The sequence below is a fragment of the Oryzias melastigma genome, linkage group LG20, assembly GCF_002922805.2.
Source record: "Oryzias melastigma strain HK-1 linkage group LG20, ASM292280v2, whole genome shotgun sequence".
NCBI classification, from domain to species: Eukaryota; Metazoa; Chordata; class Actinopteri; order Beloniformes; family Adrianichthyidae; genus Oryzias; species Oryzias melastigma.
This window is the reverse complement of record NC_050531.1, coordinates 23,541,410-23,557,576: the sequence shown is the minus strand read 5'-3', so window position 1 is coordinate 23,557,576 and position 16,167 is coordinate 23,541,410. Positions and strand designations below refer to the sequence as shown.

General features: G+C 37.3%; 1 protein-coding gene across 4 annotated transcripts in view; it reads right to left on the bottom strand.

The window, feature by feature from the left end:
• The window catches only part of LOC112141573 (sodium channel protein type 4 subunit alpha), a 261,117-nt gene that overhangs the window by 188,702 nt on the left and 56,248 nt on the right, over positions 1-16,167 (bottom strand). For all 4 annotated transcript variants that reach the window (XM_036217311.1, XM_036217310.1, XM_024264726.2 and 1 more), the window contains 2 exons: positions 12,509-12,627; positions 1,499-1,588 (listed from right to left, as the gene is read on the bottom strand). In XM_036217311.1, coding sequence (XP_036073204.1) covers positions 1,499-1,588; positions 12,509-12,627 — 209 coding nt within the window. The remainder of the gene's footprint in view (positions 1-1,498; positions 1,589-12,508; positions 12,628-16,167) is intronic.

Sequence of the window (16,167 nt, the reverse complement as noted above, 5' to 3'; positions counted from 1 at the left end):
AGCTCGCCTCGTTTAGGACATTATCTCTTGTATTTTTGGTTTTCGTAAATTTTACAATCTAAAATAGACTTTTACCTGAAAACAGAAGTTACCATCACTAGTTTTATTTATGGCTCATACACACTGCAAAAAGTCTGCTCTAAAAAACAAGAAAAAATGTACAAAAATAAGGTAAATGCTGCTTAAAATAAGAAAAAATATCTGCTAACAAAATAAGAAAATTTGGCTTGTTTTGACTTTTTTAAACCAAGTAAAAATATCTAGCCTCATAGGAACCACAAATATCTTAAAATTAGTGCATTTTTACTAATATCAAGCTCATTTTAACTAATATAAATATAATTTCCAAGATTAATTTTCTCAAAATGTTCAAAATGATTCTTTAATTAAGATTTTGCTTGTAAGGTTATTTTGACATTATGCTAACCACTAGAATCTGTTTCTTGGAACCAGCCAAATATCCTAAAAACAATAGTACTTTTCTATTCTTCCAAAAGAATTATAAACTGTTGTTAGCACTATTTCTCAGGACGCATGATAATTCACTTGAAATTCTTGAATTAAGGCAAAACTCCTGCATTGATCTTGGCCATACAAATGCCACTGAATGAAGATAATGTTACTATTGAGATTCTGGTTTCAAGTGTGTTTTTGCTCATAATAGGTAATAAAATCTTAGTAACAAACCTTAATATCTTATTGAGATAATCAAGGAACAAAACTCTTAAAATAAAGGAAATTATCTGGCATAAAATGTACGGAGAAGAATGATCTTACCATTTAAAAAATAAGGATATTTATTCTTGTTTCAAGATAGTTCATCTCACTTGCTGCATAGAAAATTATTGATTTGATGACCCTTTATCTATCTTTCAGGGTACAGACACAAGCTCCTCCCACTTCCTTTCTTTGTTTCTGTAATCTTTGGGTTTTGGTTTGTATTTTCACAACTATCAGCCACTACTGCACTTCTACACAACTGACTTTGAAAATATAGTCCCCATATTGGATTGATAAATAATGAAGTTTGGGATCTCTTAGGTTTGTGACTCCTTCTTGAGAAGATCTTGGAGATGTGTGTGAACAGGTTTAGTGTGGTTCTTCACTGTTCAGCTTGCAGTCGCAGGCTCGACCTGAAGGCCAAGGCCAGCCATCCACTCTGGATAATACCAGATTTGATGAGTTAAGACATGTGAAATGAAGAGTTTCATGCAAAAGTTCTACATTTGGTTCTGACATTTGCAGCTTGACATTTCCTTTCTGCCCGGTTCACCTCCGCGTTGCCTGTAAGTGGTCAGCGTTTCCCTGCACTGATTCATCCCAAGGCTTTTCTCTGAAGAGCAGCGCTGACCGCTAATGACACTATTAACCCAGCAGTGCGGCATCCCACAGTGTAAAAACTGCTTCTGAAAGAGATTCCTCCCCTTCCTTCAGCTGATATCTTTAAAATAGGAGTAAAAAACCCACAGAGAAACTGGAAGCTGGAACGTGTACTTACTCCAGGTATTTGGCCCAGGGCGTCGGCTCAGACATGGCCATGAAGCAGCAGTTGGTTAGGATGGTGCACATGATGAAGAGGCTGAATAATGTGAGATGGTTAAGGAAGAGTACAAATGAAGTGAACAGAAAACATTTCATTGTGTGATTGCTTAAGCATTCACACTATAGTGATTCTCCTTTCTGTACGTTTTTTAACACAAAAACTCAATCACACTTTCAGCGTTTTCAGCAATCTTGGTATCAAAACGTTCAGCCTGTTTAGGACATTACAGCTTGTATTTTTTCTATTATAAACTTTATCGTTCTTGAATTATTGAGTAAAATATGCCCCATAGGAAATGAATGAGAAACTCTTCAAATTTCAAAATTTTAAGAAGATTAACAGGCCTTTAAATGGATTCATGGGCTATGTTTTCATCTTTTATAGTAATTTTCAAAAAATTGTGGCTAATATTTTAGCAACATGCTAATGTTTTTGGCTAATTTGTTATCTATTGAGGTTTTTGAATGCTCATTAAGAGTTTAGCTTCTATTTTAGCAACATGCTAACGTTTTTGACTAATTTAGTTTACTGATGATTTTTAGGCTATTTTGGAGTTTAGCTAGTATTTAAGCAATGTGCTAGCTTTTTTAGCTAATTTGGTATCCACTGAGGTTTTTTTGGGCTAATTTGGAATTTTACTAATATTTTAGCAACATGCTAATGTTTTTGGCTCATTTGTTTTCTATTGAGGTTTTTTAAGGCTAATTTAGAGTTTAGCTTCTATTTTAGCTACATGTTAATGTTTTTAAATAATTTAGTTTGCTGAGGAATTTGAGCCAATTTTAGAGTTTAGCTATTATTTAAGCAACGAGCTAGCTTTTTTGGCTAATTTGGAGTTTAGCTCATATTTAAGCAACACATTAAAAATACTTTTTTGCAAAATTGGCATGTATTAGGGGTTTTTAGGCAATTTTTCTACAAGATTTTCAGAAATGAAGGTCAACTGCAGCGCTCTTTCATAGTTCTATAACATTTCCAGTCTTTTAGCAAAGTTAATATTTTGCAAGTAGCTTTTACATTTTCAGAAAAAAAGCTTCAGCATCTTCAGCAAATACTTTCATCTTACAGCATTCACACTAACATTATCACAGGTAATGCACCTTTTCTAGTTTGATTTGTGTTTTAAAACATACATTTTCTTCACCACAAGGGTGTTTCGTCCATTAACTACAGCACTAAGGATCATACTTTTCTGACTTTGGCAATTGTATTAAATATCATTTTATAAAGATAAATAAATTAAGATGACCACATCTAAAGAGTCTAAATGGATTCATACATTGGCAGAACAGAGGCAATCTAATCTAATGTACAACATGAAGTTCCTCTGCAGGAAATCATTTGATTCTGGAAATACTGTTTATTTCCTTTTGCATGGTACCATATTTTTATGGTATATGAGATGACCAGCAGGACTGAATGTTTTGGTTACAAGACTAGATCTTTTTTTTTGTGTTTTTTTTTACTCTTCTTTTGTCCCTCAGGTATTTCTAGGTGAGACTAATCAGGCGTCAAGTTCCATAACGTGTGTTCAGACAGGTCGCAAACGTGGCGCCCGAAGACCACCCCATTCTCACCCTGTCAGCACTCAGCTCAAGTAGACCCTTTTCCACACATTTTCAGTAAAAACTGGAAGACGACAGCTTTCAGCCCAGATAGTCCAGAAAGGGTTGAGGGACACGAAGAATGTTACTCTAACTACTACATCCATGAAGAGATTTTCTTCTTTATCTTGGTGGAGGCAGAATGATGGTGTGGGCCAACATTCCAGTCACTGGGGAAAAAGGCTTGTTGTCATTGTAGAAAATCAGGGTGTTGTTGTTTTGTATGTTTTTCCATAATAACACGCAGAGTTAAATAAAAAGAATGCCTAAATGTCTTGTTTCTTTGAACTTTGATTATCCAATCCACCAAACAGGAGTCGACAACAGAAGAGACGAATTTGTTAAGAATTGTTTTGGTGCATATTAAGTTCAGTTGTGTTTGGCCTCTGTCTTTGAGCTGAAACTCCTGATGCTGGTGCTATTTTTAGCCTCTCAGTCTTGCATAATCACCACACCATGTGGAAAACATGACATGGCACATCCCATTGGTGCCGAAGTCTGCAGGAGCAGGTAAAGACACAAAGAAGGGTTTTAACAAGAAAGGCAGGTTCAGATTTGGATGCAAACATCCATTAGAAATTAATCTTAAATTGTTTCTATTGTTATTTGTACTATTTTACGTGGATATGAAAACTATTCCAGATGTGTCTGTTTTTGTACTTCTATACTCTAACATTGATGGTTTTCTGTGACAACAACTCTGTTGACTGTATCCATTGATAAGCCTGTTGTCACTAATCTGTCCTTACAAAAAAAAATTTGGATACTTTTAAATGACTCGCTGTGCAACCAATATAAAAGCAAGAAAACTTGTTTTGGTAAAATGGAAGAAGAATTTAAAGATAAAACTAACAAAATGCATGCAAAGACTGATGACTATTTGTGTTTCTGTCCCAAACTACCAACTATAAGCTCAACATATTGATAACATTCTATATTGTAATAGAATATGGGAATATGCTAAAATATATAAATATTCAACCTGTTAGCATGCTTTGCCACTGTATTTCTGGTAAACTTTTATTATTTTTAATAATGATTATCCCTTTTATTTGAAAGCACCTTTCAGAAGATTCAAGGACACGGAGTTACACGGTTAAGTTTTTACTGTAAGGCCATGAAGGATCTATTCTCATTTACAATGTTGGCCTTACCTTGAGTCAACACAAAAACTAGCATCAAAAAAGGTTAAAGGCAGAATGTTCACTACATAGAAAAATGCATTTAAGCTTTTATAAACAAAAACATGTATGTGTAAATAGAGTAAAAAGATTTGCGTTTTAATATTTTTCCCAAAAAATGAAATAGTGATGACCAAAGTGGATCCAATTTGGGAGGAGAGTGGTTGTAAACTACTGTAATGAACAGTGCAAGTTCTTTTGTAAATTAGACAATGCATTTGTCTGCATTCAGGTGGTGGGAGAACGAGTTAACCAGTGAATACAAACTGCACCTAATAATTGTGGACATTTAGAACAAAAAAAGACATGAAAACCGAGGAGTGCTTGTGGGCGTGTCCTGTTGTTGTCATGATAAATGCTACATTTAAATCAATGTTTTTCATATCAACACACCATGACATATCTTACATATAACTTTTCTAATGAAAATGATCTATACATTTTTTTATTTGTGTTACCTGATTGAAATAAAAATCATCATACATTCCTGTGATACTTGCTTTACATTAATGACTCGTCTAATATGTATCAAAATACAGTACATATCTATATTTGTAAATGTTTAATTCTTGATTTACATCATTTTTTTTTCTATTGATAAATAATCTGCATATTTTGTCTGAATTTTGGTAATAGGTTTGCATATGCAATGACAAAGTCTGAAATAATGTTATCTCTACTTACATAGTCATGTGATTTATTGTTACTTCCTAATAACCTGAATCTATGTTGGAAAGATATAAATTTATCTGATCTTAAGTTAATAAATGGATAATAATTGGATAAAACACGTAAAGGAAATGGTAAAGTCGAGCCGGAGGGGGATTATATAAATTCGCTTTCTTCCACTCCCTTTCAAGTAATCTCTTAATCCTGTGTTTGACATGTATTTATGGATGTAAACTTCTGATGATTGATTGTATTGCACATGATTTTACTTTTTCTTCTTGATTGCTTGAAATAAACCATTTCTAATATAATATAATCTAAATATCAGATATTCAGAAAAACTAAATACATGCATGAATTTTGTGTGTTGAAATGTGGAATTAGCATGCTAATAAAGTTATTAAAAAATAGTGATTAAAAACCCAGTCAAACTATTGAATCACGGACATTCCTTCATAAAGAAGTCACCTCCCAGTTGAGCTTAGAAATGAATAACAGGGAAAAAAATAAATCAAATAACATTAGCTTTATAACGTTGTGCTAGCATCAAACCTCAGTCAGTCAGAGCTTCTGATCTGTTCAGTTATTAAGAGTCTTCAACAATCGCTGTGTGTTTGTGAGGGCAACGAGGCAGATGTTTTAAAGTTTAAATAACTTTTTGAGATGCTGTATTAGCACTAAATAAAGAAGAAGAAGAGTTAGCACGTGAGGGTTCCCTTCCTCTGCCTGCCACATTCAGCTCAGCAAATTAATATGCCATTAGCTGCAGCCATGTAGAAGGGGCCCACTCTAATCATCTCCTAATGGGGAGCAGTAACTTCCCAAACTGTCAGGCGGCAGCGGCACAGGTTAAATATCCCCTTCACCTGTCGTGTTCAGCAGGCTGCAAGAGATGAGGTGGGAGACGCGGTGAAAGCTCGCTCAGCTGTCAATCACGGCTATAAATGAATCATAATTATTGTAATTTGGGAGAAGGAACTTACTGCCAGCGAGAGAGCGGCCCAAACTCCAGCGGAAACTTGTTTGAGCCTAATTGTTGATTGAGTGCTGGCTGTAAAAGTGTTGGAGCGCGGTGGAGATAATACAGTTACCTGTTACAAACAACACAAATGACCCCCCCACTGCTGCCACTACACAGCCAGAAGCTAATTATCCGCTAATGATAGTCTTGCTATTATGGACCTCCCAGGCCACCATAGAGGTAATGTCATTAAACCTCCCACATCCATGGCGAGATCCATATTTCTATCTATAATTTACTTCACTTTCATTTTCCCCTGATTCCAGCATTTCCTTTCTTTTTTTCAAAACTGATCACATTTTATAGTTGGCTTTTATTTTGAAATGTGAGCAGGAACCAAATGCACAAAGGCAGGGGTCAGTGACCTTTAACAGTAAAAGAGCAGCATAGTCTTACTTTAACCTGTTAGAAATTTGGATTAGCATTCATGACCTTCTTTTTTTTTTTTTTTAATAAATCTGAATTTTGTCTATTTTTGGCACGAACTAAAGAAAAAAAAATAAAAAGAACGTAGCATCTCTCAAAATTAGATTTTTTTTGTATTTTTAAGTGTGACAAGAGCTTATATTGTTAGTATTGAACCATCCGTCTCTCCCTCCAACCACCAGAGGGAGCTCTTGCCAGAGTACTAACAGTCCCCGCTTCCAATTTATAAAGGTAGCTAATATAAACTAAATAAACGCTAATTAAGTAATCCTTACTTTAAAAAAATGCTATTCTATTTTTCTTTTATTTATTCTTTTTCTCCTCTTTGTCCTCAGCAGTCTTACTCTGCTGGGTTTTGTTATTTTAGTTTGGGGTTGGTAGTGTTAGTTTGTGGGCTTTGTTTATTTGTTTTCTTTAGGTAGTTTTGTTTAGGAGGAGCTGCTGACTCTGACGGTCAACATACTGGGTCAGCAGTCTCCATGACTTATTTTATGTTTGGTCAAGGAGCCACCATGGAGGGATAAAAGATCCACATGTGGATCTGGAGCCGCAGGTTGCAGACCTCTGCACAAAGGTAAACTTGCATGAGTCCCATCACAACCCTCCCATGCAGAATGGAGTCTCGTGGGACGGCGCTCCAGCAGGAGCAGAACCCCGTGAGAGAACATGGCGTGCTTCCTCGTGAGGGCTTTATCACCGGAGCGATAAAACACACAATGTTTGCATTGAAGAGTCCAAACTGTTTGTGCGTGTGCGGGTCCCTCTCACACCACAGCCTGTCACAGCGGCGCCACCGTGGTCGGGCAGAGGTCCAGAACACACTCGGCCTCCCTCAAACACTTCTCAAGCACCGACTGGAGCTGCACTTGAGCGCCACGACTCCTGGTTCCTGCACTTCCTCCCACTGTAACACACACTTCACTCAAACCCCCACCGCCCATCCACCCACAGGAGCAGCGCCGCGCCTCCTCCACCGACCTCTTCACCCACTCATCACCGTGACAACAGCAGCATGTCCCACGGCTCGACATCTCTCAACACCAGCAGCCGCCTACTGCGGTAAAAATAGACGAGTGTGAGGTGAGGATAAAGGGGGGTTGATGATGGGGGGGGGGCGGTTTTTGGGTGTGAAGTCATATCTGACATGTAGGTCTGGCGTCTGGAGGCAAACGCCGGCGTCAATGGCCGTCTGCCATGCATGAACAGAAATCTCCCTGAAGTTTTGATCAACTTTAAAAAGTTCCAATCCTGAAAAACAAACAATGGGATCACCTGGTTTAGGGGCGGAGTCAGAACTTTGTCCTCACAGTGCACTTCAAATGGATCCGTTTTTACTCAGTTTAGGTTCTGCGATGTCACAGTTCCATAGAAGGAACTTCATTCCAGGTGAGCACAGGTAGGGAATGACTGTGATTACCAGAGGAGGACCTGTAGGAGGAGCCAAAGACAAATCCTGACACCGGGAGGAGCTCCCTTACACAGATGTCCAGGAGATCTCAGATGTTTTCTGGTGGCTGCTTGGTTCTCTAAGGCAGGGTGGGGCCCTCACCTTTTGTGAGGCGTTCAAGGTGTGCACACAGGTGACCAGCTCAGTGGCCTTGTGGGACAGTGTCCACCCTGAGTCTGAAAGGTTCTAGAAATGTAACCCAACACCTTCATGCTTGACACTCAGTATTAAGGTCGGTGGCTGAGTTGACAGAATCAATTAATTGATTTAAGCTTAACAGAATAATAATCAATTTATAAAGATATAAATCAATTTAGGACATAAAGGTAAAGTCTGCTAGCTTGATGCTAACGTTGTTCTCCTCTTAGCTCTGAGATGGCTGATCCAGATCTCTTTGGTGGGGTCTCTTCTATCAGCAGTACTGGGATCCTCGTTCCGGGTCCTCCAGATCTACCATCCTGACTGTTTTCCAGATCTCCAAGTCCTGCCAAGTCCTGCCTGATTAGCTCGGTCAGATGTCCCCACATTCTGACTGAATGAACACACCTGGTCCAGGTAATCAGCAGCAAGCAGTACAGGGAGAGCTGGAGAACAGGCAGGGAGGTGGATCTCAAGGATCAGGAATGAGGGTACCTGAGCTAGAACTAAAGAAGCTGCTTGGATGTGCAGTAAAATGACTTGTAGGTCAACTTTAAAGTTCAGCTGAACAGACATGACCTAAATGACTGAGAAACTTCACAGACACACATCAGGAATCTCTACAAGCAGGAATCACGAGTAATTCAGTAGAACGTAACCTGCTGTAACCCTTTCAGGGTCTAACGGAGTCTCACCTGGCTACTGGTGACCTCAGACAGCCCAGAAAGAACAGCTCGAGGATGACATCATGAAATGGGCAGCGGCCACACACAGCAGCAGGCGGAGCCTCAGGAATCAGAAAAATCTCATGAAAAATAACTAATATTTCATAAATAATTTGTTTTTTAGTGTTCCAAAGATAATATATGATCATGTGTATGGAGTCTGAAAGGCTTAAGAAAATCATGGTATGACCCCTTTAAAAAGAAATCTATTAAAACATTACAATTCATTTAAAGAACCATTCATTAAAACAGAACAACAACAGAATCTGAATGTGTCCTCCACTTCTGATGGATCCCAGAGCGTGTCTGCGCTCAGGAACTGTCCCTGATTTAAGACCAGGAAAACCCTTCCAACACCTCCAACTGTTTGGATTGTTTCATGGAAACACAATGAACAGTGTGAACGCAGCAACATTACTGAGATGTTTACGTCCTCAGTGAGCCGTCATCACATTTATTTTCCCCACAGACATGGCAGGAGGCTGCAGGTCAAAGGTCAGAGGGAGCTCGGTCTGCACAGATGATATTTACTGTTGGCGTTAATGGCTCAGCGAGCAGATCAAGATGATGTCTGGCTCAAAGAAAGGATCGCGTGTCTGCTGAAAACACCATCAGTCCTGATTGTGCACCTGGACTCCATCCAGCTGTGGATCCAGGAAAAACTCCTGACGGGGCTCTCTGCCCGTCTGGAGCAGCCACGCAGCAGCCAGCCAGCCAGCCAGCCAGCGCTGAAGGGTTGAGAAAGTGTGCGATGACGCAAGCTGCGTGGGCTTGCCATCTCAAGATAATGTATTTTGATAAATGTGAGCCATTACTGCCAGTTTCACTGGTGTTTTTATTATTTTTTTAAAAAACCCATTACAAAATTCTTTTTTTTTTTATTTAAATCATTTTTTAGGAAAGCAACATCATCAAATAAAGGCCGTTATCTCAAAGAAAGACATGTATTCATTCAGTTTATGATGTCTTCAGTGATTTCCTTTTTCTGATCTTGATTTGTTTCAGTGTCACACTAGAAAACTCCTGTTTATGTTCAAATGACTGTAATTTCTGTAATTAGAGATGAAGCTCAGCTGTTTTACAGGATGGTGTGTCAAAACAATTTCAATCCCAGCTCGTCACATATTGACATTTGGTTAAGGACGCCTCTGCATCACTTTGGACATCGACAACTCATTGTTTTTTAACTTGCTGGTTGTTCGTAAATTCAAGGGTGCACAACCTTTGGTGCGCAGACTGGTCCTTGGGACTTGGCTGGTACCGGTACCCTAACTCGGCACTGGAAGCAGTAAAGGACGCAAACCAGGCCCAGCCACAAACCGGTTACGGGTTAGGGTAGGGGTGTCAATCGCATGGGAGGCCAGAATCCAAAACACACCTTAGGGGGCCAAACAGGATCAACATTTATTAAACACTCTAAAACTACATTTTAAAACTTTAAAACTGTAACTTTTTAACATATTATGAATTAGATATATAGTATTACCTGTGATAATGCTAGTGTGAATGCTGTAAGCTGAATTTGGCCGCTGAAGATGCTGAAATTGACAGTTAAAAACATTCAAGCTGAAAGCTAAATACGCTAAAGCTGATAGCCAGCAAAAACATTAGCTAAAGGCCAAATTAGCCCAAAAAAAGGAAAAAAAAGCCAAAATATTCCAAAAGCTACCAGAATGTCTATTTTTAAAGCTATAAAACTATAATTTTTTAACATAATTATGAATAATAAAAAGACAGGAATATTATTCCAGAATAAATCAACTTAAACCTTAAATAACTTTCAATATTTTACTCTCTGTAAAAATATATATTTTGTCAAAATTATACAAGTTAGAAATGAGCTCAAGATAACATTAATAACAATAAAACAAAATGATCTGGAGGGCCGGATAGAATTACCCGGAGGACCATGACTTTGGCACATGTGGATTACAGTTACGGTGCCAGAACTAGGTTATGGTACCGGTGCGCTTCGCGTTCCAATATTGGACCGATTCTGGTTCTTGGCCTTGAGGTTGAAAACCTGTGATTTAATGAGCACGTCAAAAAAAACGATGAATTGGAGGCATCCAAAATGTCAAAGTGATGCAGAAAGGTCCTCAATCAAATGTCAATATGTGACGAGTTGGGAGTGAGAAATGTGTTCTTCCACCTCACAGATAATCCATGATTCAGGGTTTAGTTTAGAAAGAAACACTCGGACAAAATGCCAGAAAACATATATACTTTTTTATGCTATTTTAGTCTTATTTTGCAAAGTGGAAGAAAAGAACATCTTTCTTCATTCTATCTTGATTGAGAGTTGAAAAATCCTAACCATCAGTAACATTTAACTCTTTTGGAATTAAAGAATCATGAAGGGTGTACTCAGACTGGAAAAGTTAGACTGAGTCTGCTTCATTTCATCTGGATCGAGTCCTGGACCTTGTGCTTGGACTAAGCTAATAGACTATTATAATAGTCGATTAGTCATTACTTTATATTATATGGAGTCAGAGTGTAGTAAGGTTGAAAGTTATAATGTCATTCTGCTAGTTTTTGGACTATTTTGACATTTATTAAGGTTTTTTAGGCTAATTTGGAGTTTAGCTAATATTTCAGCTACATCCTAGCTATTTTGGCTAATTTAGCCTTTTTTTTTGGTTTGTTTTTTTAGGATATTTTGAAGTTTAGATATTATTTTAGCTGGCTATCAGCTTCAGTATTTTTAGCTGTCAATTTCAGCATCTTTAATGACCAAATTCAGCTTACAGCCTTCAGACTAACACTATCACAGGTAATGCTATATATCTAGTTTTTAGTTAGTTTAAAGCTAATGATGGTTAAGATGTGTGTTTTACATCCAGTTTGCCCATGACCCCATTAGTCGACTAATCAGAAAAAATAATTGGGGATTATTCGACTATTAAAATAATCATTTGTTGCAGCACTAGTGTATTCAGACAGAAATTTGTTCTGGATTATTTGGAGAAACGAAGTCTGGTTGACATTAAGTGAACCAAATGTGTCGAGTCTGAATACACACTTAAATAATAGTATAATAAAACATAAATCTAAAACCAGAACAGATTGGGTTAACTGTTTCATTGCTAAATTTTAACCCCCCCCCACTTTAAACATATACAGTATTTATATTTATTTCTTGTTTATTAATTTATTTTTGTAATGTTTTTCCTTTTATCTTTATCAGTGTGAGTGACCTGGAGCTACAGACTGCCATGTAATTTCCCTTGGGATTAATGAAGTATCTATCTACCAAACTGAAGACCTCATGGGAAATGTAGTCAGAATGGTATTTGACTTCCTTCAGTGTTTGTGAATTTGTTTGTATTTACTTTCCTTCAAACCCAAGTGGAGCAGGTTCAGACTCTGATTCCTGATTGTGGTTTGCAGGGATGGCAGGTTAGCACCAAGTCTGGGTTAATATCATCCATCCAGCTGATGTAGTGAATGCAGCAGGAATGAAAAATTCATGTGTTTACATCCACGATTGAGCCCTTAATGGAATGAACTACCAGCGGACAGAGTTGATCCAACATTATCTGAGTAGTCATAAACTATTTGGCTGACTCAGACAGAAAAGCTGACGTCTGGTTGAAAGTCAACACAGAAATGGGGATAACAAGCACTCATTAAAGGCAGTGGGACGGTGCAGCCGCTGCCTCTCAGCAGGTCAAACCTATAAGACGGTGGCTGACTAACCCGAGGACCTTCCTCATGCACGACTCATGCAAACCTCGGGGTGTAAGGATATGAATGGACCAGGATCTTGATGGCCAGCCTGCGGATGGGGTGGAAGGGGCTGAAGATGTAGAGGGCTGACGTGGCGCTGAAACGGAAGATGGCCTTCCCTTTGTTCAGGACTATGAAAGTCTGGAAGAAAACCACAGAAAGACTTTTGTTAAGTCTACATTATATCTGCAGATACACTTTATGAAAACAAAAAAAAGTCATAAAACTGTGAGAAAAAAAGTCAATTTTTTAGTAAACTTGTAGAAACTATAAGTAAAAGAGTTCATATTTAACAAAGATTGTTATTTTTTCATAAATTATAAATTGAGAATTTATGAGATTTAATTCATAGACTTGTGAGGCAAAAGCCTGTTTACTGAGAAAAATTAAATAAAAAAAGAAAAAAAGAAGCAGCTCTTCCAGTATGAGACGTAGTGTTATGACAAAGACATTGTACAGAATTAGCAGGACACTGGGACTTGAAGAGAAGATTCTTGACCCACAAGGAGAAGATGTTCCGTTCAGCTGTAGAGGTCCAAATGCATTATGGGACATCAATTCCTATGATAAACTAAAGCCTCTGGCATCACCATAAATGGCTACATTGATGGATTTAGTCAGCATGTAATGTGGATGGAAGTTTACACAACAGACTAATTAATATTTTTGAAACAGCATGACTTTTTCATTGTAAAATTACTAATTTTTTTTTCTCATATTTTATATTTTTTTTCATCATAATTTTGTAAGATAATTTTTGTAAAATTACAGCTCTATTCTAATAACTTTATGTCTAGATTCTCTTAAAATTACAAATTTATTCTCATAATTCTACAGGTTAATACTTGTAAAATAACAGCTTTTTTTCTCGCAAATTTACGACTTTATTCTTGTAAAAAACAACTTTCTTCTCATAAATTAACAACTTGATTCTCATAAAATTAAAGCTTTATTCTCATAATTTATCTGTTTTATTCTGATAAAATAATGTTTTTTTCTCCTAAATTGACAATCTTGTAAAACTACAACTTCTTCTCATAATTTTACAGGTTTATTCTCATAAAATAATAATGATTTTTTTCTAATAAATTTGTGAATTGATTCTCATAAAATTACAACTTTTTCTCATAATTTTACAGGTTTAAACTTGTAAAATAACAGTTTTTTTCCCACATATTTACAGCTTTATTCTTGTAAAATTACAATTCTATTCTCGTAATTTTACAGAATATTCTCATAAAAAAACTACTTTTTTATCATAAATTAACAACTTGATAACAACAGTACAGCTTTTCTTCTCATAATTTAACAAGTTTGTTCTAGTAAAATAACAATTTTTTGCTGTAAATTTACAACTTTATTCTTGTAAAATCACAACTTCTTCTCATAATTTTACAGGTTTATTTTTGTAAGATAACAGCTTTTTTCTCATAAACTTACAACTTTATTCTTGTAAAATTACAATTTTGTTCTCATAATTTTAAAACTTCATTTTCATAGATTTACTTATCTTTTATTTTTCTGCCAGCCCTGGGGCTTATGGGTTCCAAAAACTGACAGGTTTGTTTGTCCTGCATACTTTCCTCTTCATAAAAAGATAAAGCAACTAGTTGAAAAATAAAACAGACTCTAAATAAGGTAGCGTAATCAGAGGAAAGGAATATGTCTAGTCAAAACAACCTTTCCTGTGACATTTTTGTTTAATTTTCACATGTATATCACTCCATAGAGGGCGCTCCTGTGCATCATAGGTGTCACAGGTAATAGGAGTCGGTCCTGCTCCTGAGCTCCTCCCATTCCCGTGGGAAAAGGTTACATGGCGATCACACTGAGCCGATGCGGATCAAAGGAACCAAGTAGTGAGATGTGGACATGTGGAAACCATGTTCCTGCTGGCATGTGAGCCTGGACATGGATTTATTCCAGTTTCCCTCAGAAACCAGGTGACCTAAGGCTCCATATTTATACAATAGAAGAAAACAGAGCTGCATTACAAAATCACCTAGATCAGGTTTTATATTTATGCTCAAGAATAATGTATTATTGTCATTTGACTTTGTTGACTCTGTAGTGTAAACATGGAGCTTTATTTTGAAGTTCTTTCCTCGCCTGATCTAGACATTTATATCATGAGGCGTCACTATTTAGAGAATGGCAGCTTGTCCTGAAACAGCTCCATGCCAAGAAAAATGGCTGAATTTCTTTGATTTGTTGGTCCGGCATGTATTGTTTTCTAAACATGTTACTCAAATCATGACGAGTGCTGACTCAGCTGTCCTCTGACAAGCATCGGCAGCATCAGGATTCATCATTTTTGACGTCTTTTGTCTCCAGAGAAGAGAAGTAGTTCATCCTTTCCTTAGAGCGTCCTTTCAGCTCCATCAACTCTTTTGCTTCTGTTTCGGGGACTTGTTTTCATTCTTCGAGGCTTCTGAAATTGACCAGACTGATCTGTATAAACAATTGTTTCAGGTCTTCGTAAAAACAGATACTGCAGACTTCTGGTCCGGTTCAGAAACTAAAGCTGACAGAAGAAAACAAGAACAAACGACTCTCTCCACTTTCCTTCTAAGTGGGCAACAAGCAAAAGGCTGGGTAATACTCTATTAATCCCAAAGGGAAGGTAGATAACCCTAAACACTTACCCTGGGCGAGGCGAGGCCAAGGTTAACAGTCTGCTTTCAAGGCCGCTTTAACAATTAATGAGGCCTTGGGAGTCTGGGCGCAGATTGACTCCCTAAGATTCAATGGAGTTTCTAATCCTGTCCGCATGAAAACCTTTGGATTTGATTTATTCCAGGTTACACGCCATTATCTGATTACAATACTGACTTTGGTGATGAGAACTCTCAAACTTTAACACCAAATAAGTTATTTCACAAAAGAATGAGATCCGTCTGCATTAACACGTTTCCATTTTCATCTGAATGTCCACCACCCAAAGATCGTCTTAAATCAGAGCAGCCCGACACTGATCCCCTAGACTAGGAGTCGGCAACCTTTAGCAGTAAAAGAGCCATTTGGGCTCGTTTTCTACTGATCCAAACCTAGAAGGAGCCGTATAGTCTTACTTTAGCCTTTAAGAATTTGATTAATACTAATTTACCTTAGTAGATGCTAAATTAGCTAAAAGTACTTCTGTGCTTAAATAATTGCTAAACTCCAAAATATCCTAAAATTCCTCAGTATACTAAATTAGCCAAAAGCGTTAGCCTGTTGCTAAAATATTGGTTAAACTCTAAAATAGCTTAAAAATCCCGGTAGATAACAAATTAGCCAAAAACGTTAATGTGTTGCTAAAAATATTGGCTAAACTCAAAATTAGCATAAAACAACTCGGTAGATACTAGGGCTGTAACGAGTATCCTGGTGCTCGAATACTCACGATTTCCTCCCGAAAATTCTAGTACGGATATTCGTGACATCCAAGATCGATGATTCGCGATCTTTATAAATGTAGTAAATTGTAGTAAAATATGATCATAATATCATCTTGGGACGATGTATTTTTGCTCTGAAATGCAGATTAATGTAGGATTTTAAGATTTAGAACTAAAACAAAGCCTAAAAAAGCCGCGGTACTTCAACCGTAAATAAATACATATTCGTGGCGGTGAAACTTCCGGTTTTCAAAGTAAAACTAGCGAGAGCTTTTTCCCTTTCAAAAACTGAGACTGAAGT